We start from the raw sequence: 22,888 nt of genomic DNA, 5'->3' as shown, positions 1-22,888 counted from the left end.
TTTAGCCCCCACCCACCCTGCCCACGGACTGTTTACCCCCCTCCCTTCAGGCAGGAGGCTGCACAGCATCCAGGCAAGAACCACCAGGCTGAAGAATAGCTTCTTCGCGGATGCTGTGAGACGACTGAACAGTTCATCGCAGCTCATCACTGCCATGCCGCTGCACCGTGGCTTCTTCGCGGATGCTGTGAGACGACTGAACAGTTCATCGCAGCTCATCACTGCCATGCCGCTGCACCGTGGCACTTTATGGCATCTCTTTTAATCAGTGAATCATATTAGTCTTATTGAATTAAATCAGTTTTGACTGAATTAGACTAGGTTTTTTTTGTATCTACTTTTTCTCCCATTTTTCTATTTTTCTCCCATCCCAATTTCGTATTGTCCAATTATACACTCCCCTGTCTCGAACGCTGTTAGGCCATGCCTCCCACAGGTCGGCTACAATGTGGACCAAGCCTTGCATCACGTGTCCCCTCCGGTACACGAGGAGGCAGCCGTTGCATCTTTTCACCTGAACAGCGCGATCTCTCAGCGGCGAGGGTCTGCGTGGGAGGGACACGCCGCCCTCTTTGCTTCCTGATTCTGCTGCGCAGGCGCACCAACCGACCTGTAGGAGTCGCTGTCCACAACGTCCGATCCCCACCCACCAGCTTCCCACCCCCTAATACTGCCAATTGTATTAGTATGAACGACCAGCCAAGCTGGTAGCAATGCAGAGAGCTGGGCTAAAACCCAGCATCTCCCGCATTAGTGGCGAGCGCCTTGCCCTCTGCGCCACTTAGCCGCCCAGACTAGGTTTTTAGTTTTCCATTCAATCATTTCATTTTTTCTATTGAATGATTCGTTTTTACTGGATTTTTATTGAATCAGTTTGTATGTCTGTCATGAGGATCAGTATTTATTTTAGTATTTATTCTAGTTGATCGAGTATCAAACGGCTCTATAACCTGAGTGCTGTATCTCGTGCTGCCATGCCAATGGAAAAATTACAATAAACATAACTTTGACTTTGACATGTGTACAGTGAAAAACCTATACAAATAATGTTTAAAAACAAACCTGTCTTTTCATATGGAAGTGGCCCTCTACGGGCATGTCCACCGTGCTCCGTAACAAGCTGCGTGTGATGAAGCAGTAATAAACGGATATGATGACGAGGGGGATGACGTAGAAGATGAGGAAGAAGGCCATGGAGTGGATCTTAGGGTGCAGTTCCCCGGCGTGAGGGTAGGGGGCGCACGTCACAAAGGTCTCGTTGGTCTGGCTGACGTGGAAGGCGTGCAGGTCGGAGAAGACGGCTTCGGGGATGGCCAGGGTCATGGAGAAGAGCCAGATGGCTGCTGCTCGGAAACAAACACTGACCATGTCGCTGGACCTCTGGAGGTCCATGGGTTTGACGATCGCTTTGTACCTGAACAGAGAGGGGAAAGAATGTTGGACCATAAATGAGAATGTATACCTTGGATTGACATAAAGAGTCAGCACTATCATTTAGTGGGTATAGTCTTATCATATCATTAAGTGTGTATAGACTTATCATATCATTAAGTGGGTATAGACTTATCATATGATTAAGTGTGTATAGACTTATCATATCATTAAGTGGGTATAGACTTATCATATAATTAAGTGTGTATAGTCTTATCATATCATTAAGTGGGTATAGACGTATCATATAATTAAGTGGGTATAGACTTATCATATGATTAAGTGGTATATGATAAGTATAATTGGTGTAATTACCAGAGCATCAAAGAAAACCAGTGTCCATTTTACCCATGTGTCCAGAAGACAATAATTAATGGGTCTCATTCTCCAACGGACTTACGACAAAAAGGGCTTTCTCTTAGGGCCATTTGAGATCTTTTTGGGCAAGACATGAATATAGACGATGGGTCTCATTCCCGAACGAATTTACGACCAAAATGTTCCTCTTAGGCAGATTTCTGCCCATTTAAGACATATTATGGCTGGTAGCGCGAGTCCCCACATTTTCCTGAGATCAGATTTGAGCGTGGCTTAGAGCAGATTTTAGAGTGCTGAGGAGCACACTTATGATTGATTGACTAATTGAAAATTGTATTAACTTAACAGACTGTGTTCTCATAGTGATTCCTTCATGTTAACGCTACAGGCCTCCTTGGAATTAATTACTTAATCATAATTAAAATAAATGACAATATTTGTACGATAAGAAATTACGCATTTGATGTCAGAAAAATAAATAATATGGATTAATCTGATCACAGGGCAGCTGCTTAACCATATCTGAACCAGCTATTTTGGACAAGCAAAACTGTACATTGGATTATTGACAAAACCATACTTGGTCATTTACTGTACATTGGAGGGGGTTGATATAGCTATAAACCTGCTTTCCTTCGAATATATCATTAATCAATTAAACTTATATTGAAATACACTATATAGCCTATACACCAACACTGAAATGACAGTGGATAAATAAATAAATAAGAACTAAAGCTAATCGCATGGAAATAGACTGCATTAATATTCCATAACAAGTCTTGTGTGGGCCAGTATGGCCTACGTGTCTAATGAACAGTATAGGCTTAATATATTCTAGTTACTTGTTTCATTAGGATTTAGTAGATACTATATATGCTCTGCCTCTGCCCTACGTACAGTATAAGTAGTTCAAGTTCAAGTTTCTTTATTAGTTGTACTTGTCATACAGAAGTACAGAATACTTTTATACAAAATGCTTCTTTCTGTTACGCTCCAGAGACTGTGCTAGACAAAAATAGATAAGTATAAAATTAAATAAAATAAGTATAGCAAGTAAAAAAATAGAAGTCACGTACGTAGACGCAAGTGTTCAGTATGTACATATGTATACAATATACTAATATACAATATACTATATAGTGCAAAGCAGAAATGGGATGAGGTACAATTTAGGTACAATTTACAGTAAGGTGTAATGAGGTATGGGTTGTAGTGCAAATTCTTTACCAATAAATATAAAGTGTGTTTAGGTGTTCTAAAGTGTGTAAAGTGGGTGCTGCAGTGAGTTGTTTGTTTAAAGTGAGTGTGTGCGTGTGGATGTGTGTGCTGTGAGTGCATTTGATGGTTGTTACATAGTGTTATTGTTCGTTGAGCATCCTGATGGCCTGGGGATAGAAGCTTCTTCTGAGTCTTTTTGTGCTTGCCATGAGACTCCGGTATCGCTTGCCTGACCGCAGCAGTTCAAAGAGGCAGTTGTTTGGGTGGAAGACTGTACAGACTGTACCTATACTGTACATAGGGCAGAGCATATAGTATCTACTAAATCCTAATGCAACAAGTCATTAATGGAATAATAAGCCTATACTGCGTTCATTCATTACGCCATAGGCATTAATGGAATAATAAGCCTAAGCCTAAGAATAATAAGCCTATACTGCGTTCATTCATTACTCCGTAGGCTACAGTATACTGTGTGTGTGTGTGTGTGTGTGTGTGTGTGTGTGTGTGTGTGTGCGCGCGCTGCGGCAGGTGTACCACGAGCTGTACTATATATGATGACAATACATTAATCTAATCTCATTTCGATGGGTCGTGCAAGACTCGCAAGGCACTTCCGCATCCATTTTCACACAGCTGCGTCATTACTTTGCCTTATAAGGGGCTCTGGAGGTGTTGTTTTGTATGCAAATGACCTGAACGGGAACGCGCTTTTGAGTTTAAGACATAATGCCATTCTCCAAGCAGATATCAGATCATATCACAGGTGCGACCGTTTGAGCCACTTAAGACATATTACCAGCACGTTCGGGACTCAGAGTGAATTTGTCATTGATTCTGTCTCAGTCGGTTCCAAGATAAGTCTTCCAAGAGAACTCTTTGAAACATTTTGGAGAATGAGACCCAATATATTATAATATAATATTAATTATATGTTTTATTGGGACGGTTGTCCCAAAATCGTCCGGAAAAGGTCTCAAATGGCCCTAAGAGAAAGCCCTTTTTGTCGTAAGTCCTTGGTGAATGAGACCCAATGAATGTTTCTCACAGTCACCTCAAATGTTATGTATTGACTTTGTGAAAGATCACACCCTGACTTAAAGGTGGGGTAGACAATTACATTTTTGGTAATATTTGGTGAAATTCTCTTTACATTCCAACAGCTACCAATTAATGAAACGCACTGAGATCATAATCCAGTGTCTGTCCGTCCTGTAAATCAGACATTCCACAATCTCATGGTGGCCTCAAACAACCAAATAGAAGTGTTTTGGTGATGAAGTGGTGATCCCAGGGCATATATACAGTATATATAAAGACTAGATGGAGTCTCCTGCGTAGTTAACCGGCGGCCATCTTGCTACAGTTAACTACTGCTTTAAGGCGAGTGATCTGCACAAACAAAAATACTCTTAACTCGCTGAAATCTTGACGGATTTACAAACGGTTAGGTTTATTACAAACGTTATTAAAGTGGCTATGATTCTTGCTTGGAAGAATTTTTATCATTTCTTTTCATAATCATTTTCAAATGAAAGTCCATTATAAGTATGCAGTATGATAACTACATCTCTGACGTTTTTAACAAACCAAACGGTTGAAAATGTCAATAGTACCTGCACTATAGACATTCATGTTATGAGTGGGCGTGCTACCCTGTGGCAACGTCGGTCTCCGTTGGCCAGCAGCGCGGGTGAGTCATCTAGTCTTTATATATATCTATGATCCCGGGGTTCCCGGGGGTGCGTCACAAAACTAACACCACCATCCTGTTCCTTGTCGAAAAGTAGACCGTTGTACAGCAAAACTGCCTGCCACTGCCTGCTGTCATTATTCGTTTTTAAATCCATCTTGAACCTACGCCAATAGATATGATGTTTTATCTCTACGCCTGTACCACTGTGAATCTGCAGATAAGCTTTGTTGTGTGAGCACAGCACACTGCACCGGGCTTGGCAAGTGATGCAGAGCTTACTCTATATTCAGCTGGACATTTAAGCTCATATAAGCTCATTTCTTTACCCTTAGCTCTGTATGATAGAATGTACTATAATGCTGTATATACCATATATATGTATATTTATTCACACCGCATATACCTATCCTCACCTGTCTGTACTTATACCTGCACATAGTCCCTTACTATATCTGTACATATCCTACTCTTACTAGTCACACTGGGTCTCATTCCCCAATATTTCCCAAAGACTTCTCTTGGAAGACTTATCTTGATAATGACTGAGACAGAATCAACGACAAGTTCACTCTGAGTCCCCAACGCGTGGGGAAGATGTCTTAAGTGGCTCAAACGATCACAGCTGAGATACCGGCGATGAGGAATGTCACCATTCTGAAACATGAATGTGCGTTCCTGTCTAGGTCATTTGCATACAAAACAATGCCTCCAGAGCTCCTTATAAGGCAGGCTCTGTGCCGTGTGCAAATGAAATCGAGAAAAGTCGAGAGTTTAGACACACCTGTCCAGCTCATTAAATGCAACTAATGATGCAACCATGTGAAAATGGTGGCGGAAGCGCTTTGCGACCGATCAAAATGAGATTAGATTAATGTATTGTCATCATTATACAGAATACTACTCGTGACCACCTGCCGCAGCGCGCACCCCCCCCCCCCCCCCCACACACACACACGCTTGCAGTACTGTATAGTCTACGTGTGTAATGAATGAACGCAGTAGGCTTATATTATTCTAATGACTTGTTTTATTAGGAGATCGCAGATACTGCGCTGCATAGTACAGTCCACCAGTCCGCTGCCCGACTCTGGCGGCCTTAATATGTGTACTGTACTTACTGTACGTATAGGGCAGAGCATATATATAGTATCTACTCAATCATAATGAAACAAGTAATTAGAATAATTTAAGCCTACTGTTCATTCATTAGAATGAATTTCAATAGTGTATTTCAATATCTGTTTTATTGATTAATGATATATTTGAAGGAATGCAAGTTATAGCTATATCAAACAAATGTCTGTCCCATTGTACCAATCATGGGATATATTGCATGTTGGCTATAACCTGCATTCTTTCAAATGTATAATTAATCAATAAAACAGATATGTAACAAATAAGAAATACAAATTCCACAGAAGGCATTAAATAATAATTATTTTCAATCATTTCACAATAATTGCATAATTGTGTTTGAATATCTGAGTAATTAAAGTAATTATACATTTGTCCAAAATAGCTGGTTCAGATATGGTTAATCCAGCTGCCCTGTGATCAGATGAATCCATATAATTTATTTTTCCGACATCCGCGTAATTTCTTATTGTACAAATATTGTCATATTTATCTTAATTATGATTAACCATTTGGTAAATTTTTCTCACGGTATTTCTTTTATTCGCTATTGCCATTCATAATTCAGCGGGGCACCTTGTGCATGCTGTACTGAATGTGTCTGAGCTGGCAGACGGTCTTATACCGCCCTCTAACACCTTCGGCCATTATTGCACCCCTTTAGAAACGGGTTTGTTTCTTTTCTCTACTGAGCTGCGGTGTGGGGGCAGGTCCTAAACACTCCGGCAAAACACACGCTTGTAGGGATGGTTTGGACTACTGACCCCGCCCGCCCGTTGAAGTGCAATGCCCAACAACGTCGGAGACAGGATCGCTGTGGATAACTGGAATGGCGATGAGATAATTGGATTCTTTTTTTTGCATTACATCAGAGACCAGGGCCCTCATTCATCAACGTGGACGTAGAAAATGTTCTATTTCCACACGTAAGCACAGAATTTAGAATGAGTGTACGCACGGAAATATTGGGATCCATCAACCGTGCGTACACAGGTCCTATGCTCGTGTTGATAAATACCACTTTGTTCTACCGTCAATGCTCGTGCATGATTATCCATATATGGTCATGAAACACCCCCCTTGGGATGTGAAATAATGGACTGACCCGAGCGGAACTCTGAGAAACTCCACGGGAGATTATTCACTGAGGCGCTGTCGAACCAAGAAGACACAACGCGTGTTATGGGATAAATAAAAGGCTGACTTGTACACGGTGATGTCAGATATCAACGGCTCCCTAAGACCATTGCTGCAATTCTGCCTGGACAGCTCAAAACACTAATAAAGACCGTTCGTTGACCACTGTTTGGCGTTGGTTGTGTGTCATTATAACCATGCTGTAATATGAATGCCTTTATTAGTTGTGTTCGATTGGCTATAATATGATTTTTAGAGGCATCTATTTTGTTGTCGGTATTACCGACAACAAAATAGATGCCTCTAAAAATCATATACTATTAGGTAGCCTATATGAATTACATATCAATCAATCAATCAATCAATCAAATGTATTTGTATAGCACGTTTAAACATGACGCTTGTCAACCAAAGTGCTTCACATGGCTAAGCTAAGTACAAAGAAAAGTATAAAATAAACAGAGAAATAAAATAAAATCAACGGATAGACAAAGGAAAAACAGAACAACACGTCAACAAGTACGGCAAGAGTCAAAGTGAGTCAGGGAAGGCCAGGCGATATAGGTGGGTTTTGAGTTTTGATTTAAAAGACTCGATGGAGGGGGCAGATTTGATGGACATGGGGATGCTGTTCCAGAGGTCAGGGCCTGCGACCGCAAAAGCACGTCCCCCCCTAGACTTGAAGTTGGACCTACGAGTGGTTAGGAGACCCTTATCAGCCGATCTGAGGGCCCTGGCGTTGGTATAGGGGGTGAGGAGGTCTGCTAGGTAAGCAGGGGCTTTACCATTTAGGGCTTTGTACACCATTAAGAGGACCTTGAAGTCTATTCTAAAGCGCACCGGGAGCCAGTGGAGGGAGGCAAGTACAGGGGTGATGTGAGCTCTCTTCCGGGTACCTGTGAGCAGTCTAGCGGCAGCGTTTTGGGGGAGTTGTAGACGGGCTATGGTGGATTTATTTAGCCCCAGGTACAGGGAGTTACAGTAGTCTAAGCGTGAGGATATGAAGGCGTGAATTATTCTTTCCAGGTCTGAGGGGGAGAGAATGGCCTTGATCTTGGCTATGGACCGGAGCTGGAAAAAGCATCCCTTCACCACCGAGTTTACCTGCCTATTGAAGGAAAACTCGGGGTCAAAGAGCACGCCCAGGTTTTTAACAAAGGGCTTGACTAGGGGAGACAGGTTACCCAGGCCCAGACATATAATAGCAGCCATAGCCTACAATATGCAACAGTAACTTGCGCATATATAACACACAGCCCTGCGAAGCCTGCATACAGTAAACTAACTTGACAGACGTCTACACGTACGGTGATGTCGGATATGATATCTATTAACCATTGCTGCCTGGGCAGCGCAAACACTAATAAAGACCGTGCTGGAATATGACTGCCTTTTTCCGTTTTGTTTGATTAATACCCAGGGATTAAAGTTCTCCTCAATTTTATTCCAAATCGCGACGGATTTTCCGTCAATTCTCTACCTGCTGCATATGATTTCTAGAAGCATACACTCTATTTTGATGTCAGTATTGGGTAGCCTATATAAACACTAATACGAGAGCATATACAAGAACAATGAATATCACTGCCATGTATGATGTAGCCTGCCTTTCAATACATGAACTTGAATTCCATCATGTCTGTGTGCTGAGCTCAGTGAAGTTTCAACGGAGCGAGGTAATCTATTCTAATCAACAAATTGAAGTAGAAAGCATTCCGTTGTGGCCAATCTTATTTGGAAACATGACACAAAATAATAGTATGTCGCTTTTTATTTGAAACAATATTTAATCGCGTTTGGAGGTGCGTTCTGCTTCTGCCCCCCGTGCCAAACAAGCAAGCCAACCTCTTGTTCCCGCATGAGCCCGTTATAATTACACACTACTGTCGCTATTTTACAATGAACTATAATGAATTACGGGTCATACAGAAGTTGAACACGCCAGTGTTGAAACTAATGCACGGAAGCTTATTTCCGCCTTGAAACTAATGCAGAACTGAGGAGCGCTTATGCTGTAGTAACGATGTTCTACCACTGGGCGTCAGCTAAGTGTGCTCCGAGCTGTGCGTAAATATAAGCACAGAGTCAAGTTCAAGTTGAAATTGATGAATCCCACTCTTTGCTTAGAAATGATCGTACGCACAGGTTAAGCACAAATCTGTGCGTAAGACACGTTGATGAATGAGGGCCCAGGTATGGACACTATATATGAAAGCTTGCGCCGGTCTAAACCACATTGCATGCGTGCACGAGGAAGGATAATAATAATGATCTAGCGTTGATTTCAGGAAGATCCGATAATCAGGCGAAAAATAACAACGTGTTTATTGAATTACAAAAAAGCGCTGTTTTCGTGTCTTTTCCCTGGAATTACTCAGAAGCAACCAAACTATATTCATATTCAAAACGGTATAAAACGGAAATTTACGGATGAAAAAATAATCAGTTTTTTGCACGTTGACCAGAAGCAACTCACTGAGATTCAACGGCGTTATTAGACCCATAGATATACTATAAAATATAGGTTTAGCTGGCGGCCGGGTAGCGCAGCGGACTAATGCCCCTTTTCCACTGCATGGTACCTACTCGACTCTACTCTACTCGGCCTTTTCGGTTTTCCATTGCCAAAATACCTGGTACCAGGTACTTTTTTGGGTACTTTTTTAGTCCCTGCTCTGTCAAGGTTCCAAGCGGGTAGAAGTGGTACCAGAAAGTGACGTGAAACACTGCAGACCGGGGAGCTCCAGTAGCTCACCACGTACCGCGAGTGCTATTTCAGCGCCGTGGACAACCGTGCTCGTCACGGATCTGGGGCTGAGCGCGTTCGAATCCCGGACGGCAGCCGTGCCTTTCCCAGAGTGTCTTCCCCCCCATCTGAACCCTTTCAGCCTGCTTCTGTCGGTCGAACTTGACCAAGTATGAATGCGAAGAAAAAGCGATAAACGCTAAAAAGAACCAGCTGACTGGTCAAAGTTTTAAAAAGAAACACTGCAGACCACTGATTGGTCAGAAGAGAGAAGCGTCACACGTTGGAGCGTCTGCACAAAAACAGAAAGCCGCCATCTTTAATGCCTCGCGTAGGATTTCATTATGTTTGCAGCAGGAACAAGTGCAATAAACAAAAAAGGATACATTCACTGTGTATTCTGCCTCATTTATTGATGAAACAAAACCAACATCAACACAATTTACCACAGAGCGGAGAATTTACTCTCACAAAAAGATCGCTTAGTGATTTGTTAGCTTATGTGATTGCGTTTTACCGTTAGCATTTGGCTAGCGTACATAGCGTGATCAATATAACTCGCTATTGGTTGTTTGTACTAGTAACGTTAATGCTAGTAGAATAGACACAACGTGAGGTAATCATCATCATCCATTTTAAACCGGTTATTACCTAATGCTAACGTTAACGTTAGTAGAATAGACATGAGAGGTAGCGTTAACGTTAGCAGAATAGACACGAGAGGTAGCGTTAACGTTAGCAGAATAGAGACGAGAGGTAGCGTTAACACATTGACGACCAGCATGTAGCGCCGATTTATAGGCCAGAGGACAGAGGTTTGTTTACAAACCGATGGACTTTCTAACAGCTATATATATAATTTATAGTATTGCTATCTGTCCATTCTCATTGTCACTTGAGTGCATAAACCGTGCCTTCATAATGGCTTAAAGAAAATAAAAATCCATCGGTTGGTTGTCATTTTATAGCGCAGTGAATATAAGGTTTATCGCAGTTTTCGCCTCGGTTTTTTTCTGGGGAGCTAGATAATAGGCTAAAGGCTAGTCACGTTATATCAAACGCCATTTCTGCTGTATATATACGAATGAAATAAAACAAACTGTGTAGCATCCGGACTATTACAGAGCATCTATGGATGAAATGGGGGCGGCGGGGAACGCCGATCAGTATTATTGATTAGCAATACAGTGTGCGTTCAATAGCCATTTTCACTGATCGATCACGTTACGTTTTAAAACAATGTCCAATCCAGCTGTAATTTGGGTGAATAGTATCCTACCGTCAGGCCATGTGATCGCCGGCAGCATTTCGTCATTAGTCATCGGAATCTGGTAGATCGATATGTCCATTGGCTAATCATAAATCCCATTATTCCAGGCTGAAATATGCGTTCGGTAACGGGATCAAAGATGGAGGGTCTTCGTTTGGAACCGAGGCTCATATGAAACGCCCACAGACAGTGAAAAGATTTTTTTTTCAATCGCCCTCAATGATACTGCAGTGGAGCGATGGCGCCCCTAAGCGGATCTGGCCGGTATTGCATGTTTCGAAAATCAAATATGTGGGTAGGTCCTGCAAGTCGATCGCGGACGTTAATAGCGGTATTAATATGGAATAAAACAATAACAACTCGCCACGAGTTAACTCGTGTCTCTGGTCCTCAACGGGTGGAATCGAATCACGAGTTAACTCGTGCTTGGGCGGCAAAGTGTTAACGTTAGCAGAATAGACACGAGAGGTAGCGTTAACGTTAGCGGAATAGACACACCAAGAGTCTGGTTAATGTTGTTATTGATTGATTGATTGATTGAAAACTGTGTTTACTCTGGCTTGCTCACGGAGCTCGCTGTACGCCAGCGGCCCCGCCTCCCCACACAGAGACAAACGGAGTACTACCTGCAGTGGAAAAGGAACGAAGTACCAGGTATCTAAAGCGAGTAGAGTAGACTAGGGTAGAGTCGAGTAGTCGGTAGAGTCTAATGGAAAAGCGTCTGTCTTAGGGCTGACCCCTATTAGTAGATTAGTCGACTAATCGGTCGAAAGGAGCCGTAGACGACTGGCCGACCTCTTAGTCGAATATATATATATAAAAATAATAATAATAATAATAATATTTATAATATTTATTTATTTTTATTTATTTTTTAATCATTCTTTCCAAAAGAAAAGAGGCCTAGAAGCGTGGCTAACGCTAATGGCACGCATACCAGACGCTAACTGCCTACGAAAACAGGCACAGAGGCACTGAGGATTTCACCCATCTAATGAACACACTAGACTAGACAAATATCAAGATGTATCCATCAGTGGACCAATTGCATGCTTTTGCAGAGGACAAGAAGCCTTCAGTCGACTCCTTCAGACATTAAGCACCCCCCACAGCCCAAATGGAATGATACAATTTATTTTAATTTTTTTTAAGTATTTTTTTTTTTAAATATTATACTTTTTTTTTTTTATTATTTTTATTATTATTATTCGACCAATAGTCGACTAACGGCAAATTTTGGCCAATCATAGTCGACCATCCAAATCCTTAGTCGGGGACAGCCCTAGTCTGTCTACCACCGCTAAGACACTGGTATCGAATCTAGCTGTCAGCGGTGCCTCCAGTTTGGCCGGTCGGCATACTGACACAATTGGCGGTGTCAGCGGGAGGGAAGCCGGTGGGTGGTAATCTGGTCGTTGTAAACAGCGACTCCTACAGGTCGGTCAGGGCATCTGCACAGCGAGGAAGGGATCTGAATGAGGTAGTGTGCCCTCCCACGCGCTACACTCACCCAATGAGAGTCCTCGCTGCCAGGTGAAAAGAGGCTGCTGGCTGTCTCCTATGTATCGGAGGAAGCATGTGACAGACTTCAGGGCTCCCTAGACCGGCAAGTAGGGGGCAAATGCGCACAACGACCAGGAAGGGGAGGGAGGAATTGGCATAACGATTAAATTGGGATGGGAGGAAAATACAAGAAAAATAGGAGGAGAAAAGGTGGATTAAAAATATATATATAGGTTTAGCTCTACAAACTACAGTACAACTACGTTTACATGGGGTTAATGGACGGCAAGGAAGGGGTCACATCCCGGAAGGGGCGTGGCACTCAATGTGTTAAGTAATTAATTCCAAGGAGGCCTGTAGGGTTGACATGAAGGAATCACTATGATTCCTCCCAAATAAAGCCAACCTGTTAATCTGTAGACCGTTTTCGCCCTAAAGGTACATGCCTAAGTAAATGGAAGATTGCTCCACTTCTGCAAGGTCAATTTGCATGTTCTTGGTATCTAGGAACATCTAGGGACCTGGGGGTATGTATTTCCAGTGTCAGAAATATTGTGTCTGTTACTAGGCTGAGTAAATTGTAATGAACACATTAATTATGATTAATTATGATTTATGATTTTGATGATGATGATCAAAGATTTATACAGGTAGGAGAAAATGCTCACTGAGCTCATTCACCACCTTATTGAGATCATGTGTACAAAATATCTAAGCAAATGAACTGCGGGAAGATGATTAAACAGAAGGATTTGTAGATACAGTAATTAATGATAATCGACTTTAATTATAAATTCATATTTGACCTTGAACTTGACCTTGACCTTATTATGGCCAAATCATACATCTATGGATAGGGAAAATAGGAGGAGGGGTTGGGGGGGGGGGAACACTGTACAACTGTACAAGCAAAACTGTACATTGGAATATTGACAACCATACTAGGTAATTTACTGTACATTGGAGGGGGTTGGGTTAGGACATTTACAGGGGACAGTTTCGAATTGCAGTCTCCCGTAGGTGCTCTTTGAGAGTGGTTTTGAAAGTCGGTAGTGATTCACATTCCTTTACAGCTTTGGGTAGGGCGTTCCACATTGATGTGGCATAATTGCGAAACGTGTTTAGTCCCTTGTTTGAGCCGAATCTGGGTTTAACATGATTTGTGGAGCTCCCTCTGGTGTTGTGATCGTGGTATTCACTGACCTTTGGGAAGTATTTTGACATGTACATGGGTACCTTGGTCGTGTAGTGTATCTTGTAAACCAGGCCCATTGCAAGTTGCTGTACTCTGTCGTCTACTCTAAGCCATCCTAGGTTGTCAAAGTGGGCAGGGGTGAGGTGGGTTCTAGGAGTAAGGTCAAGCAGTAGTCTGACCAGTTTATTTTGAGATGTTTGTAATTTTGTTTTTAGCGCCTTTGAGGTGCTTTGGTACCATGATGTGCAAGCATAGTCGTAGTACCCTTGAATGAGTGCTCCTGCCAGAGTCTTCAGGGTATTCTTGTTTACCAGAGCGGAGATCCGGTACAAGAATCGAGTTCGTTGGTTGACTTTTTTTATTACATTGGATGCCATTTTGTCACAGGAAAGATTAGCCTCTAGGATGGAACCCAGGTAGGTAATTTCACCTTTCCTTGTCACAATATTGTCACCCACTGTAACTGAGAAGCCGTCGGTCTTGCTGAGTTTGTTATTTGAACCGAAGAGAATGGACTCTGTTTTGCCCATGTGTAATGATAGTTTGTTATCAGCGAGCCATATGCAGATTTTGCCTAGTTCCGAGCTGAGGGTTTTTTCAACCTGTAACGTGTTCTTGTCAGAGACCAGCAGGGCTGAGTCGTCCACAAACAGGAACAAGTTGCAGTCACAAGCTGACGACATGTCATTTGCATAAATTAGGAACAGTAGCGGTCCTAGTATGCTTCCTTGTGGAACACCACAGCTCACTGGGAGGGGGGGGATAGGGTACCGTTTACCTCCACCATCTGTTCCCTCCCCTCAAGGTAGGATTGCATCCAGCTCACTGATAGACTATCAAAACCAATTGCTTTTAGCTTGTCAATCAGAATGGAGTGATTGACAGTGTCGAAGGCCTTTTGTAGGTCCAGCATGACCATGCCGCAGTAATTGCCCGCGTCCACCTCTTGTTTGATGTGGTCGTTCAAATAGAGAAGGCATGTGTCAGTGGAGTGGGATGTTCTGAAGCCAGATTGGAATTCGTAGATTAGATTTTTTTCCGCTAGGTACTTTTCGACCTGTTCGTAGAAAATTTTGTCCATGACTTTCGAGATGGAGGTAAGAATAGAAACAGGACGGTAGTTGCCTGGGTCTAATTTGCTGCCCTTTTTGTGCAGAGGGGTTACCCTCACAATTTTGAAGTCCTTGGGGACGTGTCCCTGTTTTATGGAGAGGTTTATTATGTGTGTGATGACTGGGTCTATGGCGGCTGCTGAGTCTCTGAGGAATTTGGAGGGGATGTTGTCATGGCCAGTGGCCTTGTTAGGTTGGAGGGCGCTCAGTTTTTAGAGTACCTCATCTGTTGTTACCATTTCCAGCTTGAAGTCGTCCTTGCGGACCCCTAGGTTTTTGTAGTAAGCTACTATGTGTTCTACCCCATAATGCCCTGAGTGGGAGGGTAGTTTGTTTACCAGTGTTGTGGCTATGTTTGTGAAGAAAATGTTTAAGTAATTGGATCCAGCTTGTCTGTGATGAGCGTGTTGTCCGTCTTTATGTTTATGTTTGAGAATCTGGTTTTAAGTTTTTTACTGCAGCCTAGTTGATTATTGAGTAGATTCCAAAGTTCACATGGTTTGTTTTTGTTTTCCTCAGTTTTGTCATTGATGAAATTCTTTTTTGCAGTTTTGATCATGGAGTTTATGTCGTTTCTTAGTCTGTTTCTTTCCAGTTTGAGTTCAGTCACATGGGCTTGGAGTTCACTGCTCGTGCTTTTGGTAACCTTTGACTGACTTTTACGAAAAAAAATGTGTCTCTGGTTTTCATAGCGGCCAGTATTTCGGAGTGCATCCACGGCTCAGCGCGATTTTTTACCCTGGTGGTTCTTAGGGGGGCCATGTCGTTTAGTATTGTTGAAAATTTGGTTTTGAAACCAAGCCATGTTTCTTCAACCAGTGTACCATTGAGTTCATCTGACCAGTCCAGACTCTCCAGTTCAAGGTTAAAGGCCTCGCTAGAGTAGGTTTTGAGGTCTCTAGATGTGACTGTTTTGTGACAGCCAGCCTTTTGTTTTAGCTTTTTGCGGGTACAGAATATCATATAATGATCACTTAACCTGCATGCTATAACCCCTTTATTGGAGATCTTGGACTTGTCGGAGGTCAGAATGAGGTCAATGGTAGTCTGAGTTGATTCACATACACGTGTGGGTTGGGTGATTAGCTGGCTGAGGCCGTGCAGATCACAAAACCTACTGAATGACTTGAAGACGGGTGCATCTTTTCGTTGCATATCCGTGTTCCAGTCTCCAATAAGAATTTTGTCTACATCCTCAACTCCAGCTAAACACCCGTCAAGTGTATCATAAAAGCCACTATGATCTGGCGGTCTGTAGATTGAGCCAATCAGTAGGGATTTCGCCCTTTCGAATAGGATTCCCACCCATACAGTTTCAATTGATTCATGATTCAGGTCAGTTCTGTTGATGAATTTGGTGTCTTTGTGTATGTACATACAGACACCACCTCCATGTTTGTTCCTATCATTCCTGATTATTGAGTAGTTCTCAATCTCTATCTCTGGATTAGATTGAGTAGTACTAATTTGTATACATTGTATACCCAGTAAGGCTGTCCCCGAACCCTGTTTTTAGGGTTCGAACGTTCGCCAGGCTTTTTCGAACGGATGTTCGAACGTTAGTTTTTTAATTAATTAATTGTATTATTATAGATCCTATGGAGGGCGGCATTGCATAGTCTATCGGTGAAAAACATTTTGTTTACAGTGGTGGCTGTTCATGTAAACATGTAATTAAACAAAGCACTCACTCAAACAAAATAAAGGGAAAAGACAGCAGTCAAACATAATATCATATAATAATGCACTCACTTTTTGTCCCCGGCCCGGTAGAACATCGCCGTATGAATTGGAATAACCGAAGCTTTCTGGTCTGGCGGGCTTGAAATTTCCATAAATGTGTATCCAATCCATAAATCCATTTAGTTAGATCCAGTATTGACTGAATGTATCTGTGATTATTATAGATTTTCGACAACAACCATTAGCACTGCAGTCATTTGAATTTCCTGGTTGACTCTCCCACTCCCGGACGTGATGTCACACGAAAGCCAGCCGCACTCACCCAATAGACTATTCTATTCTAAACAGCGCCTCCTCACCTCGACTCAACCCCGCACGCTTCCTTTTTTCTTTTTTTTGCCGAACGTTCTAACCCATTAATTAAAATCCGAATGCCAGCGTGACAAACGGCTCAGCCTTAATAACAAAGGGCTCAGCCTTAATACCCAGTTTAACCACCTGTACATTGCATATTCGTTGTACTGTACTTGTGCTGTATAATGACAATACATTTGAATCTAATCTAATCTAATTTCTCTGAAATTGCCTATACCCCACCTTTAAGTAGGAGAAGACATGCAACACAGAGCCTTTCGCCAACAGAGTGCAGTGTGTGATGCATACAGATGTGTTTGCAGCCCCTGATGATTCACAGTGTATTGACGTTCCTCTTTGAACCCTCTGTGGTTTCAAAAAGAGCCTTTCGCCAACAGAGTGCAGTGTGTGATGCATACAGATGTGTTTGCAGCCCCTGATGATTCATAGTGTATTGACGTTCCTCTTTGAACCCTCTGTGGTTTCAAAAAGCACGTCGGGGGGAATTGATGTGACGATGATCATGATGGGTTGTTGCCAATATTCGGAGATCAGTAGATGGAAACTGATGGCTTAATATGTCATCCAAGCGTAAGATGGTGGTCTCTCAGACAATTGCAATTCCATTTCGATTTAGAAAACCTTTACAGAACACCCCCCCCGCGCACCAATCTCCCTTTGTGTTCTGTTGTGTTTTCTGACGACTAATATATTGATTGTGTATTGAGCTGTTTGGTGTCGTGTCCCTTGTGTTCTTTTTGTTTGTTGTTTGTTTGTTGTTATGCTATATATGTAGTGTACACATCAGAAGACTCTTTGCTCAGGCATTTAAATTAGATATCAGGGAGGCCAACTCTTCAAATGTTAAGACACAGATTATCAGTATTTTGGCTGCACTCTTTTATTCTGCCTATTTTTATGGCATTTCTTCTTTTTTATATTTTTTGTGTGCGCATGTTCTCCTACTGGTCGGTACAAGGGAACCCTGAAGTCATCCGCACGCTTCCTCCGACACTCGCGGCGACAGCCAGTGACTCTTTTTTTCACCTGGCAGCGAGGACTCTCATTGGTGAAGCGTAACGCGTGGGAGGTCACGCTGCCTTCATCAAGTCCACGTTGACGGCTATTCCATCTCCCCGTCTCTCGAAGTCCGTAACCTGGGCGTCACCCTTGACTCCACACTTTCATTTCACTCCCACATCAAATCCATCACCAAGTCTGCCTTCTACCACCTCAGGAACATCTCCCGTCTCCGACCCTCACTCTCAGACTCTGTGGCTGAGACCCTGATCCACTCATTCGTCACCTCCCGGTTGGACTGCTGTAATGGAGTCCTGTTCGGGGTACCCAGCAAAGCCCTGGACAGGCTCCAGTATATTCAGAACTCAGCTGCCAGGGTTCTCACTCACACCAAGCCCTGGCAGCACATCACCCCCACCCTCATCCATCTCCACTGGCTTCCAGTCAAGTTCCGCATCACCTTCAAACTCCTGCTCCTCACCTACAAATCCCTCCATGCCCTCGCCCCCCGGTACCTGTCTGATCTCCTCCACCAGTACACTCCATCCCGGAACCTACGATCCTCTGATCTAGGTCTCCTCTCCATCCCTCGCACCAGGTTACGGACTTTTGGGGACAGAGCCTTCAGCGTGACGTCCCCTACCCTCTGGAACTCTCTCCCCCCCGAAATCCGCAACGCCCCAACCCTGGACACCTTCAAATCCGCTCTAAAAACACACCTCTTCACCAAGGCTTTTCCCCATCAGTTAGTTTAGATTAGATTAGGTCCATTATCCCTTACCTTCCCTCATCCCCTCTTCCCCCCCCCCTATTTTTCCTTGCCCTATTTTTTGTCCTGATTGTGAAGCGACCTTGGGTTCTATGAAAGGCGCTATATACATTTTATCTATTATTATTATTATTATTATTATTATTAAGTCCTGCCTCCGCTGAGCAAGCGCCCAGACCTGACCTGTAGGCGTCACTGTCCACAACGCCAGATTCCCACCCATGACTTCCCTCCCCCTAACTCAGCCAAACGAGTTAGTATGACGATCAGCCCAAGCCAAGGCAATGCTGACTCCGGGAGTCGAGACCGCAGCCTCTTGCATTGGTGACGAGCGCAATCTCCGCTCCGCTAAGGTCAGTGAATACCACAACCACTACACCAGAGGAAGCTCAACAAATCATGTTAAACCCAGATTCGGCTCAAACAAGGGACTAAACACGTTTCGCAATTATGCCACATCAATGTGGAACGCCCTACCCAAAGCTGTAAAGGAATGTGAATCCCTACTGTAACTGAGGGGTACAATTCCCTGACTGTATTAATAAGTATGGTATCATTAAACCACTACTGTCTTATGTACATTACTACTGGCCATACAGTACACAGGTATATGATATGAACACCTCCACAATGACACGGTTCCACAACAATATTGGTTAGAATAATATTTATTATTATAGCAACGGTAGGTTACAGAATGATAACTATGAATTGCGCTTGTAAGGCGAAGAATGTGCTTGAGTGAGTCAAGAGCGTAAGTCCATTATAATAGTACGCAGGAGATAATAAATACCACCTGTATCAATAGGAATTATATCTATGGTACACTAGTAGGGCAGCGGGAGATACTAGTAGGGTCCCTCCGGTTGTAGGCCAGCAGGGGGAGGAAATGTTCGAATGCAAACTCTGGATCAACGGGGAATCAATAAGCTCCAGCTACGGGAGTCGGTACATTACTCCCTTGATCGGCAGACGAAAGCAGCAGCTGTAATCCAAGTATGCGTGCAGCATAGGTGAAAGCCGGCCAGCCTCTCCCAGAGACGGGCTCAAGTGATGTTCCTCACGGGTAAATCCCACACAGTAGTGGGTGTAGACGATTCTCCTCCGCTCCGACAGCCACAGGACCAAAGCAATAATCCAGCTGGAAAGGGCTCTGCATTCACCGGTGTAGATTCTCCGGTGCGCGGTACTTCACATTAACTAGGTCGAACTTGACGTTATTCCACTAAGCTCTGACACTTTACTATCCTATTCGCACGCGGTTATAAGTGCTCTATTTAGATGCACGGTTGCTCACTTCACTTGGTCGTTGACTCGTGATGAAGGCTTTAACGTTTGAGGGTAACACGTTTCTAGGTTAACTTGACTTTAGGCTAAGTGCTGCTGTATCCACCTGCGACGTATTTATACGTACGGTGAATAATCTAGTACCAGCCTTATTCCTGTCTCGTATTCTTGCGCAGAACCGGGCATGTCCAGGCAAGCCTTGGCGGTGACTTTGAACTAGACATTGGGGGTATGGCTGTGGCGCCTAGTGGATCGCTTCCAATAGGAGAACGAAATATTATGGTCTGTACTAGGTAAAAGGGATATTCCGTGTATATGTACAAAGAATACACAAGGGATATCAGACGATATACAAATATTATGCAATATATATCAAGTAGTAAATATATATATTCGGTTTAATCTGATCCTTCGTAACAGCCGCCTTCTAATTAGTCCCACCTAATTAGATAAGCAGAGACAGATTAACCGCACTGTCAGACAGACTGAGGTCCAAACGACACAGAACCACATTGCCCAGCATATTGTTGGCCAATGTGCAATCGATAGGAAACAAATTGGACGACATCAGAGCAAGGATCCAATTCCAGAGGGACATTCGGGATTGTAACGTCCTCTGTTTCACAGAAACTTGGCTGAGTCCAGATGTCCCGAACCACGCAATAGAACCGGCAGACCATTTCTTCGTTCTCCGCAAAGACCGGACGGCAGAAGAGTCATTAAAGAAGAAAGGAGGCGGCATTGCCTTCATGATAAACAAGGAGTGGTGCGATGTAGGCAACACAAAGGAAATGTCTAACCACTGCTCCCCAGACCTGGAGTTTATCACGATAAAATGTCGACCCTTCTTCCTCCCAAGAGAGTTAACGTCCATCATCCTCATCGGAGTGTACATTCCACCACACGCGAACACTGGGGTCGCACTTTCAAAACTTCACGACGAGGTAAACAAACTCCAAGCAGCTAATGTTGACGCTGCCATTTTGGTCTTGGGGGATTTCAACAGCGCGCGTCTTAAAACGGTGCTGCCGAATTTCTATCAGCATGTGACCTGTCCCACCAGAGGCGAGAACATATTAGACCATGTATACTCGCAATTTAAGAATGGGTACAAGTCACAGGCTCTTAGTCCATTCGGTAAAAGCGATCACGCCGCCATCTTTCTTTTGCCGAAGTACAGACAGAGTCTCAAGCGAACGCCGGTGGTCTCGCGAGAGGTTAAGCGTTGGGCCGTGACGTCAGTGGAGTCACTCCAAGCAGTGCTGGGAAGCACAGAATGGAGTGTATTCCGTGATAACACAGCCAATATTAACGAATACACCGAAACGGTGATTGACTATGTCTGTACTCAGGTAGAAGTAATAATCCCCTCCACCAAAATTAATATCTACCCAAATCAAAAGCCCTGGGTAGACAAATCTGTCCGTGAGGCTCTGAAAGTGCGCACATCAGCATACAACACCGGGCTGGTGACAGGCAACATGGAAGAACACAAGATGGCAAGATACAACGTCAGGAGAGCAGTAATAGAGGCAAAACGGCGTTACAGGGATAAAGTTGAACTTCAGTTTGAACAGGCTGACTCTAGAGGCATGTGGCAGGGCCTCAGAACAATGACAGACTACAAAGGAACCCCCCTCAAACTGAACAGTGACATCTCCTTAGCAAATGATCTCAACTCCTTCTATGCGAGGTTTGAGGCTGTGAATAACAACACCAGCCTACAAACCACGGCAATGGGGGGGGGGGGGTCTGCTGATGGAGACTCAGTGTTCAGGGTAACAGAGCATGAGGTGAGACGGATCTTTAAAAAAGTGGATATCAGGAAGGCAGCAGGACCGGACGGCATCCCCGGCCGCGTCCTAAAAGTCTGTGCCGACCAACTGGCCCCGGTATTCACTGACATCTTCAACCTGTCCTTGGAACAGGCCGTCATCCCCACCTGTCTGAAGAAGTCCACCATCATCCCTGTACCCAAAAAATCTACGCCCGCTTGCCTCAACGACTACCGCCCTGTAGCCCTCACCTCCATAGCCATGAAGTGCTTTGAGAAGCTAGTGAAGGGCTACATCTGTTCCTCCCTCCCCATCAACCTGGACCCTCTGCAATTTGCATATCGCCCCAACAGGTCCACGGAGGACGCCATAGCCCATGTGCTGCACACAGCAGCATCACATCTGGACAAGAGGCAGGGGAACTATGTGAGAATGCTGTTCATCGACTACAGCTCAGCATTCAATACCATAGTCCCCTCCAAACTCATAGCCAAGCTCAGGGACCTGGGCTTGAACTATGACCTGTGCCAGTGGGTCCTGGACTTCCTGACGGGCAGACCCCAGGTGGTAAGAGCCGGCAACTGCACCTCCTCATCCATCACGCTCAACATAGGGGCCCCCCAGGGCTGTGTTCTGAGCCCCCTCCTCTACTCCCTGTACACACATGACTGCGTAGCACAGCGGAACAACAACACCATCATCAAATTTGCTGATGACACAGTAGTGGTGGGCCTGATCTCTGCCAACGACGAAAGGGCCTACCTGGAAGAGGTAGAGAACCTGTCACAGTGGTGTCAGGAGAACTGCCTCTCCCTGAACGTCAGCAAAACAAAAGAGATGATTGTGGACTTCAGGAGGTCGGGGGTCAAGGACTACAGCCCCCTCAGCATCGACGGGGCACCAGTTGAGAGAGTGAACAGTTTCAAGTACCTCGGAGCCCACATATCCGAGGACTTGACATGGACCACACACATTGACAGTGTTGTGAAGAAGGCACGACAACGCCTCTACTTCCTCAGGCGCCTAAGGAAGTTCCAAGTCAGTCAGAAGATCCTTAGGAACTTCTACTCATGTACAATAGAGAGCATCCTGACCGGCAACATCACCTCCTGGTTTGGGAATAGCACTGCACAAGACCGTAGCAGACTACAAAGAGTGACACGCTCAGCCGAACGCACAATTAGAGGGGGGCTTCCCACCCTCCAGAACATTTACAACAAGCGGTGCAAGGGGAAGG

At 44.0% G+C, this 22,888-nt stretch overlaps 1 protein-coding gene across 1 annotated transcript in view; it reads right to left on the bottom strand.

Annotated features, from left to right (window-relative positions):
* LOC311229268 (gastrin-releasing peptide receptor-like) overlaps positions 1-22,888 on the bottom strand; it is a gene marked incomplete at both ends in the record, with an annotated part of 155,996 nt that overhangs the window by 85,279 nt on the left and 47,829 nt on the right. Inside the window, one exon of the mRNA XM_084315333.1 lies at positions 1,063-1,414. Coding sequence (XP_084171459.1) covers positions 1,063-1,414 — 352 coding nt within the window. The remainder of the gene's footprint in view (positions 1-1,062; positions 1,415-22,888) is intronic.

The sequence above is a fragment of the Notolepis coatsorum genome, assembly GCF_963971535.1.
Source record: "Notolepis coatsorum genome assembly, chromosome: 5".
Taxonomy (NCBI): Eukaryota; Metazoa; Chordata; class Actinopteri; order Aulopiformes; family Paralepididae; genus Notolepis; species Notolepis coatsorum.
Note: the sequence above shows the minus strand (reverse complement) of the source record. Positions and strands in the feature narration are given on the sequence as shown.